The 22315-nt window shown below is 31.1% G+C and overlaps 1 protein-coding gene across 1 annotated transcript in view; it reads right to left on the bottom strand.

Annotated features, from left to right (window-relative positions):
- The window catches only part of LOTGIDRAFT_71199 (hypothetical protein), a gene marked incomplete at both ends in the record, with an annotated part of 59603 nt that overhangs the window by 11867 nt on the left and 25421 nt on the right, over positions 1-22315 (bottom strand). The window contains 3 exons of the mRNA XM_009064846.1: positions 9989-10113; positions 14597-14708; positions 21265-21648. Coding sequence (XP_009063094.1) covers positions 9989-10113; positions 14597-14708; positions 21265-21648 — 621 coding nt within the window. The remainder of the gene's footprint in view (positions 1-9988; positions 10114-14596; positions 14709-21264; positions 21649-22315) is intronic.

The following is a 22315-nucleotide window of genomic DNA, read 5'->3' on the forward strand; positions in this document are numbered from 1 at the left end:
TTAAGGTAATTTAAAAAACATAATGGTTAAGTTATCTTTGTACGGTGTCAAATCAATTCAGCACCCTCAGTGTATCAGACATTCATGCTTCGAAAATCAATGTTCAAAGAGTGGTAATGCCCTTCCAACACACAAAGTTGTAGTTCATGATCTACTAATACTGAAAAGCAATGAAAGATATCAACTCAATGTGGAGAGTATTTACCCACATGTAGAGAAATCTTTATTCTCTACTCCAGATTACTTAGTTATTTATAAAACTTAGTTCCACCCAAAACACTTTTCATCTTTAACATGACAATATCAAACTATTCAGGTAATCTGCTGACTAAACCATTTTATAATACATTGGCGGCAAAAAAACGGCTAAATATTCAGAGTTTATCACCCCTTTTAACCCAGAATGTAAGCATTTTAATGAAAATATCATCAAAGAAGTATTATCTTGGTGGTAGACCTTCATAATGGCTAGAAGACAATAACCAGCATGCACTTACTGAATAGAGTTATTTTTTTTTCAAAACAGAGCTGTTGATTTGTTTGAAATTGCCAATCATGTTAAGGGTTTACTAACAAAAGCACTAAACTGCAATGTTAAACATTACTATTTTGATGTGACTTGAATTTGAATTTGCTATATATCTGAAATCTTGTATTGCACCAGTCATAGCTGAATGGAGGTTCAATTTGGTTCAGCTTGGATTTTAAACACTTTAAAAGTTATCATAAGACAGAAGGATGAAGTTACATATACAACTTCAACTAACAGTTCATGGTGGCACAAGGACTTGAGGCTGGATGGATCATGAATTTTTCGGAGGATTATTGTAGGACTGGTATATAGACATACATTTAACAATTTAAGTGATTGATGCAAATGTCAAGTTTGTGGCAAAGGTTACTAAAAAAAATGAAATTTTTACAAATGTGACAGAATGATATACTTGTTTAAATCATGTTCACAATTTCTCATCCATCACTTTTTTTTTCACTTTTCTGAACGGGTTTAAAATTCTGAATTAAATAATTTTTTTGAAAGTTAAAGGCAAAAATATTTACATTTTGAAGATGATGAATCCTTATTTTGATTTGACCTTGACTAAAAGTAATTTGTCAAAATTTCATAACAGTTGACAAGCTAATTTATACCAAAAATACCTTTTTAAAGAAGAGTTCAGAAATGAGAAAGTGACTATGGAAGCACACAGGTAGCACTATTAAGCTGTGGTCTATCTCATTTAATTCATGGCAAACAAAGGCTGGTGTATTCAATAGGATTGTTTGAAAGGTGTGAATACTAACCACGTAATTTGATCACATAGTGAAATGGTCAGACCATTATTGAGCGAGACCTGACTTTAGCCCTCACAGCTTCACGAAATCTGAACACCAAAGATCAACAGGTTTATAATATGCAGATGCATGTATTTCATTAATACTAATAGAAGTTTATGTGCCTTGGGGTGAAATTTGGGATATCTATGTACAATGTAAACACAATATATGAGCTTAACTTCAATGGACTCAAACACCTTTTAATATATCCCAAACAACACCTCAAATTGAGAGGAAGACTGAAATGAGATCTGTAGGTTTGAAGTCAAGGATATGGGGATTTTGTTAAGCCTCAGTCTCGTGTCTACATGTGGAAAGGATTATCTAGTTCCCTATTGATATTAGACTAGTAAACAAGTTCACAAAATAATAGGACACGAAAATGGTAAATCAAATTTTGAAAATGAATGGATTTTTACGTCCTACTCTTCTGCTTATGAAGACAATGCTATGCAGAGTGCAATGAGAGAAATTTTGCCAGAACAGCTGCATAAGCCTACTTTTTTATTACTTCCAACTGTCAAGGGATCTTTATCCTATAATTATGATAAAATACAACATTCAATTTAAGCTCTTCAACCAAAGTTATATCATTGAGCTTCAAGCTTAAAAAATCTGTCTTATTTTTCCTAGTTTCACTGAAGATGTCCTGAAATAAGACATCTTTCCTTATGGTACAGATGTACTACACAAAGGTCACTCTGGTTGCTGCCATTAGGTTTAGCAAAATATAGGCTGGCAGACACGATCTATGGAACATAATATAGATAATCTGTCTTCATTCATTATGAGATTATGCCAAATTATGGTTCAAAATTGCAGTTTTGATCAATTAAAGTTTATCTTGAACATTCAGCTGTTAATATGTTCACTTCAAAAAACATTGAGGCGAAATAACTTTACAACTAGTTGTCTAAAGTGATGAAATTTAAACCTTTTTAACCTTGTATATAAACCTGAATTTCAACAAATTACATCAGGAATGCCAAAAAACCAAACCTACATACAAATACATTGTTAAATTGCCAACTAGAGAACATCAGGTTAGCAAACAAAATTGATTTAATGATGGTCTGATCAAGAAGATGAACTAAGGCATGCAAGTTGTATTTCAATAAAGATAAATATCTTTCAGGATATATGTCTGAAGAAATTAAAGGTACTAACCAAGCAGAATTGAAAGAAACACGCTTTGTATTGTTACAAGGATAATCAAAATACAATCGCTAGAAAATAATCTGAAATTGCAAACGTTTCATTGGATGATATTTTGCTGCAGAACAACAAGTTTGTTGCAACATATAAGATTTAATTAAGCGTAAAATAGGATCTGAAAAACTTAAGCTTCTTTAAATCTTACTAATTCAAGCCAGTAGATATAACTTCATAAAATTACAACTTATCTTATCTTTATAACCCACCATGTTGTGTTTCTGTCATCATAGTTAGCCAATTATCACTGACATACGGTCAATTTCATCTCCGACTTTGTGAAGACAGTGAAGATTTTACAGATATTTTACCACTGAGGGCAAAAATCACTCTTAAGCAGGATCACATTAAGTAAGCTAAGCATTAAAAAGAATTCAGTTATTTTCCAGTGAAACAGTTGTGTTATATCTATGAGTAATTGAAGGCAGAGCACGGTTTTAGACTTTTTTCTTCAAATCTGTATTCAAATGGAGCAAAAATTATGTCTTTCAAATCAAGTAAAATGGAATGAAACTTTTAAAATAATTCATGTAAAAATAAATTGAAATTCATGCCAAATTCAGAAAAAAAAACCTTTCCATTAGCTGTTACACATGTTATTTAGATGGCATTTCACATTACATTATTATTTAGTGGCAAAAATCATAGAAAGGTTGAAAAATACTGGGGTTTAATTTATATCGTACAGTCTAAATATTAACAACACTATATTACAGCTTCATAAATCTACAATTTTCAATTTCCTTTCCTTTAAATTTTCTTTTCAAATGGAGTAACATCTTTGTTTTCTTAAGTGTTTTATTTTAAATGCACTTGGAAATTGTTGTTTTGGTTCTAATAAACAAGAATTTGGTAAAAGAAAAAGTCCATGGGTATGAAGTGTTCTAATATCAATAGTTTGAAAATGTAAAAAGTATTCCAATTAACATAATTCTATCTGCTGCAGACAAGCCAGTTTCTTCTGAGCTCTCTTCCATACCACTACATTATTTGTAGAATAGTTTTGAACTCAAAATAGAGTTTTTGTTGGTCATATTCCTTAATGTAAATCTCACAGAATGCATTGATTTAGTGATAGAATAGTCAGTAAAACAGGTAGCCTTCTGTAATATCTATTTCATTCAAACATGTTAAAACTTTCAATACAGTCCTTTAGTTGGCACTGGTATAGACTTACATATGGTAAAATATTTGTAGACACCATACAACAAACAATTTCTCTGCTCAATTCACTTTCAGGAATTCTAAAGAGACAGTAATAGAGTTACTTAGTCATAATCAGACACATTTTTGACATGGTGACAAGAATACTATATCATTGTATTTAATATTAGCTAACTTGAAATAATATGAAGTTTTATATCCTGCTTTCTGCATCTTATTTAACCAGCAATGTCATTGTAATAAGCAACAAGATACACATTTTCAAATGTCCAATTGTCATATATAGCTAATAGAACAATTAATTGCTTTCTGTATAATAAAAAAGACTGGACAATATCTGTATCACTGCCATTAAAGATAAGTCTGTCCGAACTTCTACAGTTTCAATACGACTTTTTGTAATCAGTGTTTTTTTGAGTACTTTATTGTAAGAGCCATAAAACCAGTAAAAACTAAAAAAAAACGCATTTGTTGATGTACTCTGAAGTTGATTATTTGTTATTTACTTTCCAATGACACACTTGATTCAGAGATCAGAAATTTTTGGCATGAAAAATAAATTGAAATCTAAAATAGTTCTCAGTAAAAAAATTCTCGGCTGTGTGCCATACACCATTTGTTAGTTAGAGAAATTATTACTCAATTACAGGCAGTAAGGTCTACCTGTGTTCTATCAGTCTTGATAGCTGATCTTTTCTCTCTTCTTTACAAGGTGTGTATAATTTACCACTAGTACACATTAGTATGACAACTGTCATAGATTTGTGCTTTCTACTGCTCAAACCTACTGCATGATCTAGCATCTACAAACAAAATCAACAGAATAGTCTGCTATGGTAGTATGGTCATCTCATGGAATTAAGTTCATTTAAGTGCAGTTTCTTAGATTACAAGTTCTACAATATATTTTCTAACAATTTGATTAGGTCTATTTTTAAGAATGCCCAACTAATATAAATCTGCTCATTGATCCAATTGAAGTGGGTAGAATGGAAAATTGTACCAACCTATCTATTATAATATAAAGATAAACATGTATTTACTGAGTAAAATATTACAACACATGCAAATAATTTATCACACTATTCCTCCCACACGCTCGCCTCACAGATTTCTATTTTTTTAGATTGCTCTCAATAACATAAAACAAATAACATAGAGCGATAGTCAATAAAACATGGCATAATTAATTAAATCAACTATAGTGAACTGTAAACACCAACTGTTTTGTCAATTAATTTAAATAGGAAAACTCATTTCATTGTTTTCAAGACATATTTTTACGTGTGTGAGCCAAATTACCTGCGAGTTTTCCACATTAATTTACATGCTTTTTTAGTTAATGTATGTAAATGAACTTTAAATAACTTCCAAAAATAACTTGATTTTTATACTGTTTGTTACATCTAAATTATTTTTGTCAAGTGCATTTAACTCCTGCCAAGCACAAAGTCTAAAATTAATTTTCACAGAAGATTTCAGACTTTTTTTTTTTTAAATTTAAGAGTAAATAACATAACATAGAGTATATTTTTAACCTACTCACTTTTTCAAGCACATAATGTTTCAATGTTTCAACACAAGTTAAAACTATGTTGTCACATTCCTGAACGACTAATTCCTAATTCTAAGATATATCGTTTGGGTTTTGTTACCAGTTTTCACATTGTGGCTGAGGTATATGATTTAAAGAGCTACACACTCAGAAGTAGAAGTTATAGTTTGATTGATGCACTAAGAGGAATTCATCTTATTGTAATTTGAATTGGTGGAATTTTGCTGTTGTTTAGGCATAGATGATGTATCTGCCTTCTTATGTACAGCAGGAGCAGCAACAGCTTAACCCTTATTCGTACTCCAGCCAAATGATATACTATTGTTGTCTCTAACATGGACTAAATCCTTTAATCAAAGTATCTCTATCAACATCAATTTATATCTAGAAGGGCCTCTTTAAATAAAATAAAATTTCAATGTTACAAAGCGTGGTGACATAATTTTTATTTATTACATAAAAAAGTTTCATAATGTCACTAACATAATATAAAAGTCATTCTTTATATCCCTGCCTAGATTTTATCATTTTAACAAATCACAACCCAGTCACAAGACATAAACAAGGTGTGGTGTATTTTGGAAAGCGATATATTATAACTAGGATGTTTTTTGACAATTTACAGTTTTTTTTTTTATCTATATCTATAAATCATAGTTTAGTTATCCTATCTATAAATGACTTTAACGATTTGGCGTCAATATAAAATCCAGGATTGTAAAAGTGCACCTGATACACTGTATGATATCATCTTATTGTACTATCGTCATATATTCAATTTATCCAAGTAAAATACAAGCTTATATTTGTATATACATGTATGTACACCTTTTAAATTAGCTGTAGATTGTTGGTTATTTTGCAACTTGTTTCAAAATCTTGTATTAATATCAGTGTCTCTATAAAGACTGCAGAAGGCATGGCTGACACTGTTTAAAAAACCTACTACCACTCTGCAATATTACTTGTTAAACTTGACGTATTAAAGTTCATATTAATGTTAGTATGGTATATATATTTTGACCTTTGGTAGACATTACTATTGTTTTTGTTAACTTTTGAAGAAGTTTATTAAAAGCACAGTAAGCTTACTTCTGATCTCACCTATTTTAATCAACATCAAGTCCAATTACAAAACCGTTGAAAAATATAAATATATCTCACTGTTGTAATACATAACTTATACCCTTTTAATCATTTAATTGCAGGCGATTCAAATGTTTAGTTATATTCTTTTAAAAGGTGATTCTTTTTTTTCCCTATTGAATTCTGTATGCAGTTTAACAAAAAACCTTATATCCTTTTAATATGCATTAATTTACATGACAGCAGAGATTATATGCACACCTACTAACTGTGGTCTAAGTAAATATTATACTCAATATAACTGTCAGATCAAATACTCTGGCACAAAGAGACCAGAACATACACTGAAAGCAATCTGCTTGCTAAAATAACATGAGTAATATATTTAATCAAATTTTCATTCATTAGAATATAAATATAAGTTTAAAAGGTTAACTCTGTCACACCCATAACCATGCATCTTTTCCTCTCAAGAAATGAAATCTAATAATTGTAATTTGTAAATAGTTTTTTTATTTTTGTTCTTTGCTTTCGTAAACATGAAAATATAAAATTTGATTAGTCAAAGTATTATTTTTTGGCTCAGAAACAGCCACAGTGAACACAGTATGTACTTTCTTGAGGCTCATCCAAACCCACTACTATGGTATCTGGCCATTTTCATACCTTCCTAAATATAAGGTTTTGTAGTGTTTTCATACCTTCCTTGATAAAAGGTTTTCATACCTTCCTTCATATAAGGTTTTCATACCTTCCCAGATAAAATAAGGTTTTCATTCCATCCCAGATAAAATAAGGTTTTCATACCATCCCAGATAAAATAAGGTTTTCATACCTTCCAAGATATAAGATTTTATGGGGTTTTCATAACTTTCAAGATGTAAGGTTTTCATACCTTCCAAGATGTAAGGTTTTCATACCTTCCCAAATGAAAGTTTTTCATACCTTCCAAAGTTCCAAGACATAATGTTTTCATACCTTCCCTGATATAAGTTTTCATTCCTTTCAAGATATGAGAACCGTAAGTTACAACATCTCTATGGATTGAAATATTTCACCACAATCTGATAAAGGTGAAGACACTTAAAATGAGGGTGTATTTAACAAAAAAAATGTTTAAGTTTTTATGACACTACACATTAAAAGATTCAATAGAGTCCAAATTTATCTCATAAACTGTAAAAACCTGGTGTTTTCAACCCAAAATAAAATAGAGAGATAAAACATACAAGAAAGTTTGATAACCTTGAAGGTAAACAAGTTTAATTCTTATCTCATTATAAATATAAAATACAGAATACAAGCATTGAAACATGGGGCTTTAATTGAGTTATGCTTGGTCACCCTTGGTGATTTCTGACTCCTAATTATTTAATCATACACTCACTGGAGTGATTGGTAAAAGATAGTTATCATAATTAAAGTGTGCATGATTGGACAATCTAAAGTTGATCTCTTTCAAAAAATATAAAGATCATGTTTCAAGGTCATATCAATTACATAGAGGATCTTAAAATTGTGCTTCTGTCATAAGAAATCTATGAAATGAGATGCTAGATCTGATATTTCCAGGGCTTTGGCAAAGGAAACATTCAATCCGGATAAATTTTATATGACATAAGCACAAGTGAATGGTTCTCTTTATCAAATGAATGCACAATAAAAAGGACATCTCTAAGCTTTGAAATCGATTTTATAACAATGTATTTTGACACTTGTTGTACATATTATTTTTCTTGATCTGGTTGTACTAATGAAGAAGAGCTTCTGTCAATTTCTCCTCACTGCACACTGCATGGTATTGCCTATAATCATTAGCCAGGAGCAGGAAGGTAGGGCTTAAACTATTTCATTTCGGTTGATTGCATGCAGTATTGACTTATGAAACTATCTTTGTCACCTTGATCTCAATATGTAACAGGAAAATAAAATTTTGACGTGTCAAATAGTTAAAGGGATGTCAAGGATACTTAACTATAAATACGCGGAGTGTCAAGTTCTCCAAAAAAAAGTCTGTCTTTTGAAAGAGGGGATAAAATGGTTATTAAAAGTACTTAGCCAATCTTTTCACTGAGTGTAAAAAGATTTAGAGATAGAAATTTGAGGTCAAGATTTCATAGAAATTAAAATTTTTAAAATATCAATATATCTACACAATTATTATCTAAAGTATATCAAATAACATAGGGAAGAATGTTATGTTACAGAAAAATATCTGTCAAATAGCAAAATACATTGAAGTTTGCAAGTGCTGTGCAAATATTCTGACGAAACCAGCTTAAAAATCAGTGTACATTTGAAATGCTATGATATGTCATGCTCCAAAACTAACTTATTTAAAGGCACAGGTTCACTATCTGTTTGACTAATTGTACCCTAGTATCAGAAACGGGAATTTTTTTAGCTAGGCTAATCAGTAATAGTGCTCACAGCTCACCATCAAAATTTGGGCCTTCAAATCCATGTGTGTCAGTGTCATATAAGAAATATAGATTTACTAAAAAAAAACCATAAAAATCTTAGTTATGGAAGATTATGACTACCTGGATACCACTGACATGTACAAAACCAAAATGGTATTAAGTGTTTTGACAGCTAACTATGCAGGGCTCACCAGGTTTCCTCTGTAGTAATTTTCAGAGTTTCAAATGCACTCTGTGACAGACGTCAAAGCTAAATTATCATTAGTTACTACAGAAAAGAATCCTTTGAGTAATAATAGACAGAATTAAACAGCAGCTGTGCACAATCAACCAAAAAACTGCAGATTCAAATTTAGATTCGACTTTCATGTTTAAAATTAGCTTTAGATATACCACAGACATAGCTCAACTTCAAAACAAATGACGAGAAAAAAAACAACTGAAATTCAAGACATAACTGATGATTTTTTCATCATAAGGTAGCAATTAAACATTGGTTGAGATAAGTGCCAAAAATGCATTGTTAAAAGCATTAGATTGACTTAATGATTCACCTCCCATTGTGCATGTATCTAAAAATAGATTTAAAACTCAAGCGATAAAATAATACGTTTTGGTGTCAAAAAGTTGAACATTTCATTTTTTTTTTCAGTTTTTTTACATCTAAGTTGTTTGTTCAAGAAAACTAGTCTGTTGAATTTCGGTGATAAAATTTGTTAAAATGTTACAACTTCAAACACCTTCAAAATGTCATTAAAAACCTTCAAAAGATATAAGGTTAAAATACAGACCTTTTTCAACATTTTAACAGTTTGAAAAGATAGCTTGCCAGGTACTAATGTTCACAGTATCAGCCAGAAATTAATATATTGGCACAGCAGACTATTCCTCATTGGAATGGTGAGAGGTAGGGATGGGCCAACCCTTAGAAGCACTGGCCATTGCAACAGAATTTGTCTGATATTGAGCACAGGACAACCCAACTTGCTATTCCTGAGCTATTCCACTACCAATTGGTGGTGCTTCTAGAATAGCTTTTTTGATTTGGCCAATCGTGGGTGGTTCTTGTGGTTCTTGTGGTTTATGTTTTGAAAAGTGGTGATTCTTTTAAAAACATCAAAGATTTGAACAGTAGATTATGATTCTGTTCTTTGAAGAATGTAGTCATGTTGTATGCTAGTTTAAAATAGACAAAGTGAGAAAATAATCTTACCATTAACACACTGGAATTTGTCACAACACGATGAAGGTAGTCCTGTAGCTTTAGAGATTACTTGTATCTGATATCCAACTGGACAATTTACTGCAGGGCAGTTATCTTCTGATTTACATTTACAACTGAAATATAAAAACATTTCAAGGTGAAAGAAAAACGAATCAATGAAGCTTTCTGAGAACCATAAGAATTTACAATGCTCTTAGACGTGGTCTTGGAACAGTTCTGAGAACAGACAACCATCATCTTCTCCAGTAGAATTTTGTCATTATTCATTGCCATGTAAAGTACATCAGAGCAATTGTTCTTGAAGAGTTCCACAGTAAAGTTGTGCCTAGATCAGTTTCCATTTACACTACATGCTAAGATTTCTTCTGATATCAGTTCATTTTATTATTTTATATTGGCTCATTGTAAGATGGGGTATGGTATAAGTCATAATTTGATGACTTTTGACTGGGAAACAATAGCATACTTTTGAGTCTGGCACAAAGTTATTGACTCAACAGCCCTGATTCAAATTAACTTCAAAGCAAACAAGAGTTCAAACTTTTCAAAATAAATCATAGCTTTAACAAGATATCAAAATATTTTTAGATACTTAAGTATCTTGATACAGTATATTTATATTTTTAAAAAACCTGATAAAATAAACTAATATTAAGATGAAATGATAAGGAAATGAAATCTATTAACTTTTAACATGTTTATATCTATGACAAATTAAGTAACATGTGCCTGTTACGAGAGGCCAAATAAATTGTCAGATTTCAAATTTTTTAGTCGGTCTTATTTGAGGGGGTGGAAAAGATTGTTTTGAAATTTCTCAAGTTTCAACTGGCATGTGGAGATTGCTTCAAATGATTAAAAAAAATACATATCCTGCATGTGGTAAAACTAATGGAGTATTTTTAATATATATCTAACCACGATAATTCGGTTTTCAGATGGAAGAAAAAATACAGGAAGACAAAATACATGTGATACCATCATGAAGATAATACATACTGTGAATAATTTGTGTGATAGAGAATATCAAATGATTTGAAACATGTTTCTACTAGATCTACAGTATCAAACATTGAAAAAATAACGAGTCATTTTACCATAAAAAGTTTGCAACTAAGGTCGTTTTTCTTCAGAAAATTCATATCAACAACATTTGATATTTGAAGATATGTCTATGCTTTGATTTATTTGATATTACTTGAATACAAATATTCAGAATAAGCATCAAGAACTATGTCTAGATTTTGTAATTAAGATGTTTACTTCATGCATTAAAAAATATTTTTTAAATCTAGAGCTATATTTAAATCAAGAGTTATGTTTAAATCAAGAGCTATACTTAAATCAAGAGCTATATTTAAATCAAGAGCTATATTTAAATCAAAAATATATTTAAATCAAGAGCTATATTTAAATCAAGAGTTATGTTTAAATCAAGAACTATGTTTAATGTTTAAATCAAGAGCTATAGAAATCAAGAACTATGTAAAATTTTTAAATCAAGAGCTCTGTGACAAACTAGCCTGTTTCTTTGTTTTATAGATTTAGTGATAAAACAGAATGAAATTTCTAGATGACGTTCAAAACATTTCATAAAATAGTTAATCATTTATGCAAAGAACTAAGTACAAGTAAATGATTTGACGTAACTTGCCAAACATTTTCAAACTATTCAAATCTGTATGTCACATGGCTAACTAAATAACAGAAACATTTGCCATTTACATGTTGAGAATATGAACAATTTAATCAATTTGGCACCTGACATAACTCTCCGCTTTGTTTATTTCTAAATCGACACAGAATCCATCTGACATAATCAAATTTGTTAATCTAGATGAATAAATTTACCCAAGTCTGTCACATGTGAGTTTTGGGCCAAGTTTGTGGTCTTGGTTTCAACTTTAACATTTGTCGACAAACCCTACGTTTACAGTATAAAATGTGCATGGTTAGGTGTGTCTGTTTTTACTACGAGACTTTTCAGATAAATGTTAGTTCTATTGTAAACCTCCGATCAGTTTAAATAAGTATTCAATTATCAAACAATACCCTTATTTCCGCTCTAGACCCAAATCAGCCATTATGAAGAGTTTATCTCAAAAGAACCTCCCTCTTCAATTACTGAAAAATATATTTTGTTTAAAGTCAAAGGTTTGAATTATAAAAAGTTTGATAATACTATCAACAATCTGAACTTTTAAAACACTCTTTCATTGATGTTAATGTCCTTTCTGTTTGAACTAGATGACTAAAGAACAATGGATATTTCAATTTAGTTAAAGTTTGGAAATGTATGAAACATGATGAATTCAAAACATCTATGACTAAATTTTTTAATATTTTTTGGTGAGGAAGGTGTGAAGTTTTGATTTGATTATGAGAAAAATTTGTAATTTTGATTCCCCTGTAGAATCGACAACTAAACAGGTACCCATGGCTTAATTAGATAATGAAAATACAGCAATGTCGTAGTATCAACATATTATTTTTTTTTCCAAGACAAAAGTTTTTCATACCTTCCAAGATGTAAGGTTTTCATACCTTCCAAAGTTCCAAGACATAAGGTTTTCATACCTTCCCTGATATAAATTTTCATTCCTTTCAAGATCCATTTTAGGATTTTTAATGCACCATCTGAAGCTGATTATTCCCTTCTAAACATCTGCATCTCTTTGATCAGTAAGCCATGTAGCACACATGGTTGTGCTCATTGTCTCATTTCCATGTCACCCCTATCAGTATGAAGCAGAAGTTTGTCTTAAAACCTTAATACATTATGATTCCCTTTCAGCGAGGTAGCTTTTAACTACAAGAACATTATGTTCTGAACATAACCAGGTTGGATAATCTGAATCTATAATGTTGTACATAAAATTTGAATTGGGTAATCATAAAGGAAGAGTATGGTATGTATTGTTTTTGTATGTCCAAATATGGGCTGACAACTCTTGAACTTTTGAGAAAATTGTTAACATCTGCAAAACTTTTAATCATTTTAATTAAAGTTTTCTACTTTTCTCATGTTAATTACCAAAACGAATGTCAAGTTTAAAAATATTTCAGGAATTTGAAAAAGTTGTATCAACCCTTTTTAAATACTTGACAGGTTTTTTAATACCACCTTTTATTCACCATGGGCTAAAACACATTAAAACTACTTTTACTATTAATTATCATGAAGTTGGCTGCCAAAAAACTGACACAAACAAGAATTTTGTGAGGGCAATAAAAAGAGGAATACAAATGACTATCTTGTTTTTTTACAATTTGAAAACATAAAGTCATTTGTATACATCAAGTTAATTCAGCATGTTTTTTAAGCTGAAACAGACGGGATCATTTGTTACATTCGAATCCTTTAATTCACTTGTAATCACTGTTTACTTTCATACTAATTCCTTAAAGAGATAAATTTCTTTGTAATCATGAGCTCTTAGTAAACATGAGTTTTTGTGCCTTGTTGAATTGTTTCAGATGTAGACTTGAGTCTAGACAAATGAAGTTAACAAATTAGATTAAGATCCACTTAATTATCTAAAAAAGCTATACCGATCAGTTGGAATTTGCTGCACCATACCATACCATATTCATTGCTGTTTGCAAAATGTATAGTTCTGTCGCAATTGAGACTGATTGATCCATCTGTTCGTTTTAAATTTAATATTTGACCTTAAGCTTTTAAATTCATTTTGTTATCAAATATTTTCCAGCTTGCACAAATTAATGTCAAAAGTACACGCTTCAAATTATTCTCAAGGTCAGTGATAAATATTTTCTATTTCATACTAAAACACCTTGTATGAAGATATGTAGACCACAAATTGCTTTCAAATTTAGCGTAAAACACAGATGTTGAGATGGCAATTATTTAGAAATAGGCAGAGAGCACTCTAAAAACTAATTGAGACCACTATTGTGAACTTGAAATGATCCCGCAGTAAAAAAGTAAAAGTCTATTTACTATTACTTTCACGTACTTGAAGACCTATGGTTTAACTATTAACTTATTATTTTGATTTTATTGGTTTCTAGCATGTGGTCCATTCTTATTTAATATTATGAAGACCATGTCGTGGACTATATGTCTATACAATTATATTGATATACTATACATGTTGATATACAATAGATATATAGTTTAAATAAATATATATACCACTTAATATAACTCATTTTCTAATTCTTCATTTTATAAAGAAATTCAATAAATAAAACACGTGTCCAGTCCAAATGGTAACAAGTGAGTTCTTTTGTTTAAGAGATAAATTCTGTTAAATCTTGTGGTGTAACATAGAGCGTTAATAAGGTAAAATTGATGATCAAGATACAATGATTCACTCCTGTAAATGTTGCAGATGTTGTAAATGAGCCTTTGAGGCTCACAAAGAAAAAGATAGGGTCGGCAGATTGCTTGATGCACAACATCTTTAATGCAAAAGAAACCAAGCCTAGTTTGTGAGGGATTATTTTTAAATTCAAAAAATTTTTATTCACAATGTGTTGATGATGAAGTGTAGCCTTTTGGCACCTGAGGCCAATAAATTTAGCAATGTTCCAGTCTGTAGAAGACAAATGAAAAGTAGACCTACTTACCCTTGTTGAATATAACAACAGTCATCTTCTGTTAATATATTAGGTAAAGGATAACTGTCATCAGGACAAGTTTTAGTTTCTAAAGCAGGACATATCACAGATCTACATGGTGCTGAAAATAAATAAACGACAATTATAACCACAAAATCTAGTTTCAGGATCATTTCTAATTGAGAAAATTCCTTCCCAAACAATTGAGTGTCAACAAACATTTAATAATCTTCTAAATTTCTCCACAAAATAGAAATTGCAGTGGAGAGCAGACAACCAAACAAGGTAGGTACTTTTCTTAAATTTTCCATGACTCATCTCAAAACTTATACAGACAATTGAAAAATATTTCATAATACATTCTTGAATCTTTCAATATATTTTATTTATAATTCAGTGATTCCACGATGCAACTGACTTAATTGTTAAAAAGCATTTGAATAAAATATGACAACTCTTCATGAAACCAAATTACCAAACAATTAAACACTTGCGTGCTACGTGTAATCTCTTGCAGGTCTGGTACATCAAACATCACAGATGCTAGATAAGCTCTTTAAAGTTTTGACATGTTTGACTGCCTGCAGGTGTTTTATGCCTAATTAATTCACATTTATGCCTATTCATAACCACAATAAATTAATACATGTTATTAAATAAAGATAATTAATTATGCGCTCAATATAACAATTAGCAGATGGTTTGAAAGTTAAAAAATGTTCATGCCTTACAGTTGCTTCATGTATATTCTTATGAAATTTTCTAACCTGTGTTGGGTGTTATAAAAGATACTCTCCTATAAAAGCATTGGCCAAGGTCACAAGAAGAGAACATACTTCTTTTGAAATGTGCAAATTATGAAAAAGATGTCTTCAAAAAGAAGAGATGATATGCAAGGAAATAAATATTAAAAATGAAGATTAAGGTATGTCTTGCAATTCTATTCTAGAAGTCTTGCCAATACTAATTAATCTAATTTAAATGTGCTTTGGACCCCCAAACTTTGTGGTTCTCTTCAATCACACTCTTTGCATGACTTTCTTGCAAAGTTTTGTGTCACTTGAGTTTAAGAAAGTATCTATGGAGACCTTTACTGTAAGTTATTCAAGCCTAAAGTCATGGATGTCAAGTAATGAGATAATGAGGACATGACATATGTCAATGAACATTATACAAAATACTTCTACACATGTTGGTATGATCTTACACATGGCCACACAAATAGTATGTCACAATATTAGTATCAATGTCCGAGGTTTGGGTTAGAATAATAAGGTGAAAACTTTGACGTGTCAAACCCAACACACTTAAAAAAATAAATCAAACCCATTATCCACATTCTTGTCAAACCCTGTCAAAGACAATTATGTTACATAAATGTCAAACCCATCGCAAATGTATACGTAAAACTAATTTCACTCTTACATGTCAAACCTATTGCACACATACAATGTACATGACAAACTCGTCAAACACCTTCATTTCAAACCTGTCATGCACAATATATGTGTCAAACCAAGATAAAATTCATAACAATGTAAACTATATAACATGATTACGGAGAAACATCATCTGATATCTAGTGAATGTGTCTGGTTGTACTCTGTTGCTGTTTTTTTAAAGATTGTAAACACAATAAAAGGCTTCAGTATGATCAGTTTTTTACATGTTATTCCCTATATATTTATATTGGTCAAGCCCACAATGGAACTTCTGGAAGTTTTACTTTTCGTCAAGGATTGCAAAAATTATTGACCTCAAATTAAAGTTTTTGATAACTGGGAATAAACTTTTCTACGTGTTCATACATTTTTTTGTGATTTGCGTTAGATTAAAAAGTAGTAATCTTCATTGATGTATTAATATCTGTTCAAATCACAAGTGTTTACCCACAAAAAAATAGACCAGATTTCCATCTTGCCCTCTAGCTATTTAAATAGTTGGTTTACATGCTATGTTGGAAAGTACACCAAAGTTATTTTTCATGATAAACAATTTATCAAGAGAGTGGAATAACAATCAGGATTATACAATAGCAGCAGTAGATTTCTAGAATGGTCTGTCAGGAAGTATTTTCAAGTATAAGATACAGCAGATATATATTTAAAATTATTCATTAAAAGTTACGTCCAAGAAGAAAAGTTGCCTATTACTAATTAGATATGTTTTGGAATGTGTATTTCACTTATGAAATGTTGCCGTAAAGTTTGAAAGTTAACATTGGTACTTTGGCTTGAAGCTTAATAAAATCTCTTTGAAAAGGTTTTTTGAAGCGTCTGGACAACCCCAACTGGATCCCGAAGGAAATAGACTTCTAAAGAATACTAAGAGCTAATTGAGGAATTAAGAGGAAACTGATCATAATAATCCTGATTCTTATATTAACAATGAAATAAAAGGACCATTACACATATCATTAAGTCTATAGTCATATTAAATTTGACTGGCTCAAGGTAATTTTAAATGGTAATTACGGCTTAATGGAGGTGTTTTTGTATCTGTTCACAGGTGCTCCTATTATCCAGACACAAGTTTAAGTCATGCGAAACAATTTATCATCATATACATAATGTGTTTCCATTGAAGATTATTCTGAAGTGTCATTTTAAAAGCTTGACTAATTCACTAATATGCTGATATCTTAGAGTAAACTGAATGGTGATCGACAGTGGACCAAATAAGTGTAAGATTACACAGTTTGATATCCCTATAGGCAACACTCTCTATGGTCATAGGAGGAGAAATTTCATGAACTGTGTGATTAACAGCAATTTAAAGCAAGTAGAAATTGGAGTAGAAGATGACAAGAATATGATAGCAATTTTCATATTAACAGTGAAATAAGGTAGATGATAAGTTTTTGAGACAGGACTACAATGAGTTAAACATGAGTTGACTGAATTCCCTTTGTATACAAACTATTTCTGGAGGCATCTTCTCATGATCATTCAGTAGGCAGACCATGGTATTTGATCACAAAACTAGTCCTAGATTTGATCAACTTTTCATTTGGCATTGTGTGTTACAGTCTGAACAGTCTTCTTATGATTCAACATTTTGATCTTGAAGTACTGGGTATATGACATTTTTACAATCAAACACTCATGAAACCCAAATTGAAATCAAATTAAAAACTTTCCCTAATTCAATTTGTTACATTATGGCATGTCATTCAACAAGAAACAACGTATAAAGAAATCATGTGTTAACTAAATTAATGTTAGTAACTGAAATTTCTATATTAATTTTTAGGACCATAAGACATGAAAATTGAAATAGTCTAAAACACATGTGTACAACTTTTTTTGATAAAAAGTCTGAAATGGTGTAGTTTTAGGTAACAAAATCTTGTAATAAAAATGAAGTATGGGAAAGATTAAGATTTTCACTAAACGCCCACATCATAATCTCTTTCAAAATGGAGTATATTTGGTTACAAGTTTGCATGTTTGTTTGTTATTTTTTTATGACAAGCTATAAATTATAAAATCATTTTGTTATTGCAATGACACACACTCCCTATCAATTTACATTTTTTAATGGCAGAAGTGGCTACGAAATGATATTTGTTTTTGTCCTTTTAAGGAAATGTCTTTCCTCAATTAATTTCAATTTAAAAACTTTGTACATAATGTGTTATAATACATAAATATCATATGTCATCAAAACATGATCACAAGATTGTGTCAAAAGGTCAGTTGAGGGCAATATTTAGAAACCTTTTGTCAGAAGGAGGATAAGGTTTTGTTGTTACTGTTCAAATAATAAAAGATTCTGACGAAAGTCTGAAATCTGGAAATTCTGGTTAAATTCTATCTGGGAATTTAATAGCATAAAGTAGTGGATACCAAATTTCAACAAAACATTTCACTGAAGACAGTTTTAGCATTAGAAAAGCTCTTGTCAATCATACTTCAATCAAATGTCTTCCAAGAGAGCATCCAATAAGTAGCATCTTATCAATTCTTTCTAGTTTCTTACTAGCACTAGCTGACCACTTTTACAATGGTTGCAATAACACATGCCCTAATGAAATTTTGCAAAATTGGCAACTAAATCACAAAGAGAAGCCAAGAATCTGCACTGCAATCTGTTAATGTTTGGTGGACCAATGTGACTATTTCAATGAAGTGAATGTGTAATGGGCCCCATATCTATCAAAATAGAAGTAATGGTAGAGCACGGTGTTCAAGGTAAAAGTACATCTTTCTGCCAAGTGTACTGTACCAACCTAACCTAGTCATTAGCCTAATAAGGTGCAGAACAAAGGATGTAAAATTCATTCTGTACATTCAGTAATTATTTAAAAAAAACTTCTGGAAGGAAATGGCGGCACTATTAAATCTTGCTTACATCATTTCAACATATTTACAACATGTGTGCAGCCATTGCAGGTTTATTTTGACAATATCAGGTTATAGTCTGCTGCCATTTTACAAGACATATGAATGGCCTGCAGTTCCTGATTGTTCAAATATTTGATAATGTACAACAGAATTAACTTCAGATGTTTAAACAAATGTCAATAACATATACTCTGGTTTTACCGCCTTTTTTCTTAGCCATATTGGTTCCAAAAAGAAATATGTGTGTTCTGTTAAAGACTTAAATAAACTATTTCAGATTTGCCTATAAATATTTTGCAAAGGAGCAGAATCTGTTCAACAGAATGGTTGTTTCAGTGCAAAATTATATTTAGATGATATAAGTAAGCTCAAACAGCGACAGCATACAAGGTAATCTATGGGTGTCTTTAACACAACTTTGGGGGTTAGGGTCAGGTTTTAGGAAGACTTGTCTCTCCTCAAGACAATAATACATCTGTACTATGCTTCTTTAGGATGCTGGGTGTGATTGGTAGTAGCCAGGCTTGATATTTTATTGAAGAAAAGGGTCAAAGTATACAGAGATATTACTAGATTCAAATGTGAAAGTTATAAAATGTTTCTGTTCAACAACAAACTATAAGCATTTACATATACCATTATCTTTAACTTTCAATAATATTTACCATTTAAACTCAAGTTGCAGATTTCCACAGGAATGCCCAAATTAACCATGGACAGTAAATGGATCAGACTAATGCGATGACTAACACTTACTATTTATAATGTTCTGATTTGTTTCCCTTGCTTATTTTTATATAATCATGACTAAATAGGAAGAAGGATAATATGTCATATAGTATCATAGAATTAGGTTTATATCAGTAATTAGCTGATGACAGATTCTATCATCAGATATTAGTAATAAAAGTATTAGATAAAAGGCCATATTAACATATCAGCACCCTGTCCTACTAACTTCCAAAAATAACTACCTGTAACAGAATCTTAGAACTGGAGATGCAGTACGGACCTAATTAATTAACCAAAAAAATTCTCAAAATAACTGGGTCTTGTTTCTCACAAAAGCTATCTAATTTTCTCAGAAATTATAAAACATGGACAATGAGCTTACCTTTTGCAAGTTTTGCATTAGAGGCATTTCTAAGAATCATTACAGGAAGGCGAGTAGTGGCCAAAAAATGGGGGGTGGGGATCTAACTTGTAATTCTTTCACTACTTAAAAATTGAAAGCGGGGGCAGACAGGCCAGCTTCAGTTCTGGGAAATGCCACTTTAAAACAGGTCCATATTAAGAAGGATAATACAAACTTGTTCAATTTGTTTCTACTCAATTTTTTTCCACTTTAAAGCGGCTAATTTATAGCTTATATTTGACAGTCAAGTCATCATAAACAACAAGTAAATATGAAAATAGAATATTAAGGTGGACATGAGGCTACATCTGTCAAGATATAATTAATATATACCCCAGACAAAACAAATGACGGCACACTTAAACAAAAACTACGTCAAACTTTTTAGGAGATGTATAACAATAGACAAGATGAATAAAAAACATGTCATATCCAAATAGACCGAGCTCTTGACAGCAAGATTAAGTCTTACAAATGAGATATCCAATTATGTGTTAATGGTTAGAAGAATGTCAACTATTTGGGATTCTGAATGGACATTTTGTAAGGGAATTGGCCTAGTATGTATTTTGAATGATGGACACTGACAGTATGAAATTGTAGATAAAGTAGAAAACATTTTGATTTGTCGTCTGCTACAAGTGTTTTCCCTTTTTTCCATCAAACATCAAACTTGTCAAAGGACCACCTCTTCACAACTTCATTTCAAGTATATTCAATGATCAAAGGCAGACTTCACAGCTTGTAGAAATATGTCCTGAGGTGAAACAGTTTCTACATTTTATTCAATTTCTAGGTCAAAGAATTAGACCATAATTAATGTGCGATACACCTCAATATTTCTGGTAGGACCTACATCATTTACATTTTTATTGATCAGCCTTAAGGGATTATGAAAAATACATGGATTGGTCTCTTTTCAATTTGCTTACCAGGTAAATTCAGTCATATTCGACTTTGATTTATGATTCAGACTGCTGTATTGATTTAAAATGTAAATTGTGTCTATCCTCTATCTACAGGATGAATATTTTTCCACATCAAATGGTTAAGGCTTTCACCAACTGAATATGTATCAAAATAATAAAAGACCCCCAACTCGATATATAGTTTCTCTCGGAAGAATGCTCGAAACGCTTAGAAAATCTCCATTTATTGCATGTAAAATATTAAAAATAAGAAAATTGGCCAGTTACCTGATCTTTTACACACCACCTCATCACAACAGGAGCCTGGTATTCCAAGACCTTTGGTTAATACAGCAGGATAAAATCCAGGGCTACATGTCGTCTTTTTACACGCTACTGGTCGACACTGACATTTTATTCTTTCGTCTAAAGATGTGGAATTTTGTATAGGTTTAGAATCTGGAGGGCATTTAATAGTAATATCAAGGTTATCACAGTCATTGCTTGTACAGTTTGTTTTATTGGCAGACGACTCTACTAGTACAGTATCCACGGCAACCTTATCCACTAGTTTGGTGTCCACCGGAACTGGATCCACTAAATTTCTCGGAGGTTCTGTTGTTGTGAGTTCTTCGGAAGGAATCAAAACTTTGGTAAAATCATCATTTGGTTCTGGTGCAGTTTCTACAAGATTACTACTGACTTCAGAACTTATTTCTGAAAAGAGAAAGAAGAAATCCATCATTAAAATTTTGTTCTACATCATCTATTCTAAATATTGTACTGCAAATGTTGAAGGGACAGGTGCGCCATTTTGGGGGTTGATTTGAGTGTTGAATAAAAAAGTAAATAGTCTTCAGAAGTACTAGAAATGAAGAATATTGCATAATTCCTTCATGAATTTCTTTTCCTATTTTTTATAGATGATATGGCACTGTCTCAAAAAAGACGACTCATCTTTTTAACTTTAAAGCAAGAAAAATTGTGGACACACATGATTTAAGACACAAATTTTTACGCTGAGCTGTGAACACTATTACAGATTGGCTGAGACTAAAGTATGATTGGTAATATCCCTTGATATTGACTCTGACCGTACAACTACTGACAGAAACACGCTGCTGATCAAAGTCTAGATTTGTTTACACCCATGTGTTATGTTTGTTTCTTTCTTTGACAAGATACTTCAGTGTGTTTCTTTTGAGCTGGTGTGTTTGTTTTGCTTGCTGTGATTTCCTGGCCTCTACTGAGCTTGTAAATCATGACAGGTTGAAATCTATGGATGGAGTTCCCCTCATCAGGTCATCATTTCCTCTTGTCCATCCTATCAGATAAAAAT

The sequence above is a fragment of the Lottia gigantea genome (assembly GCF_000327385.1).
Source record: "Lottia gigantea unplaced genomic scaffold LOTGIsca_66, whole genome shotgun sequence".
Lineage (NCBI taxonomy): Eukaryota > Metazoa > Mollusca > Gastropoda > Lottiidae > Lottia > Lottia gigantea.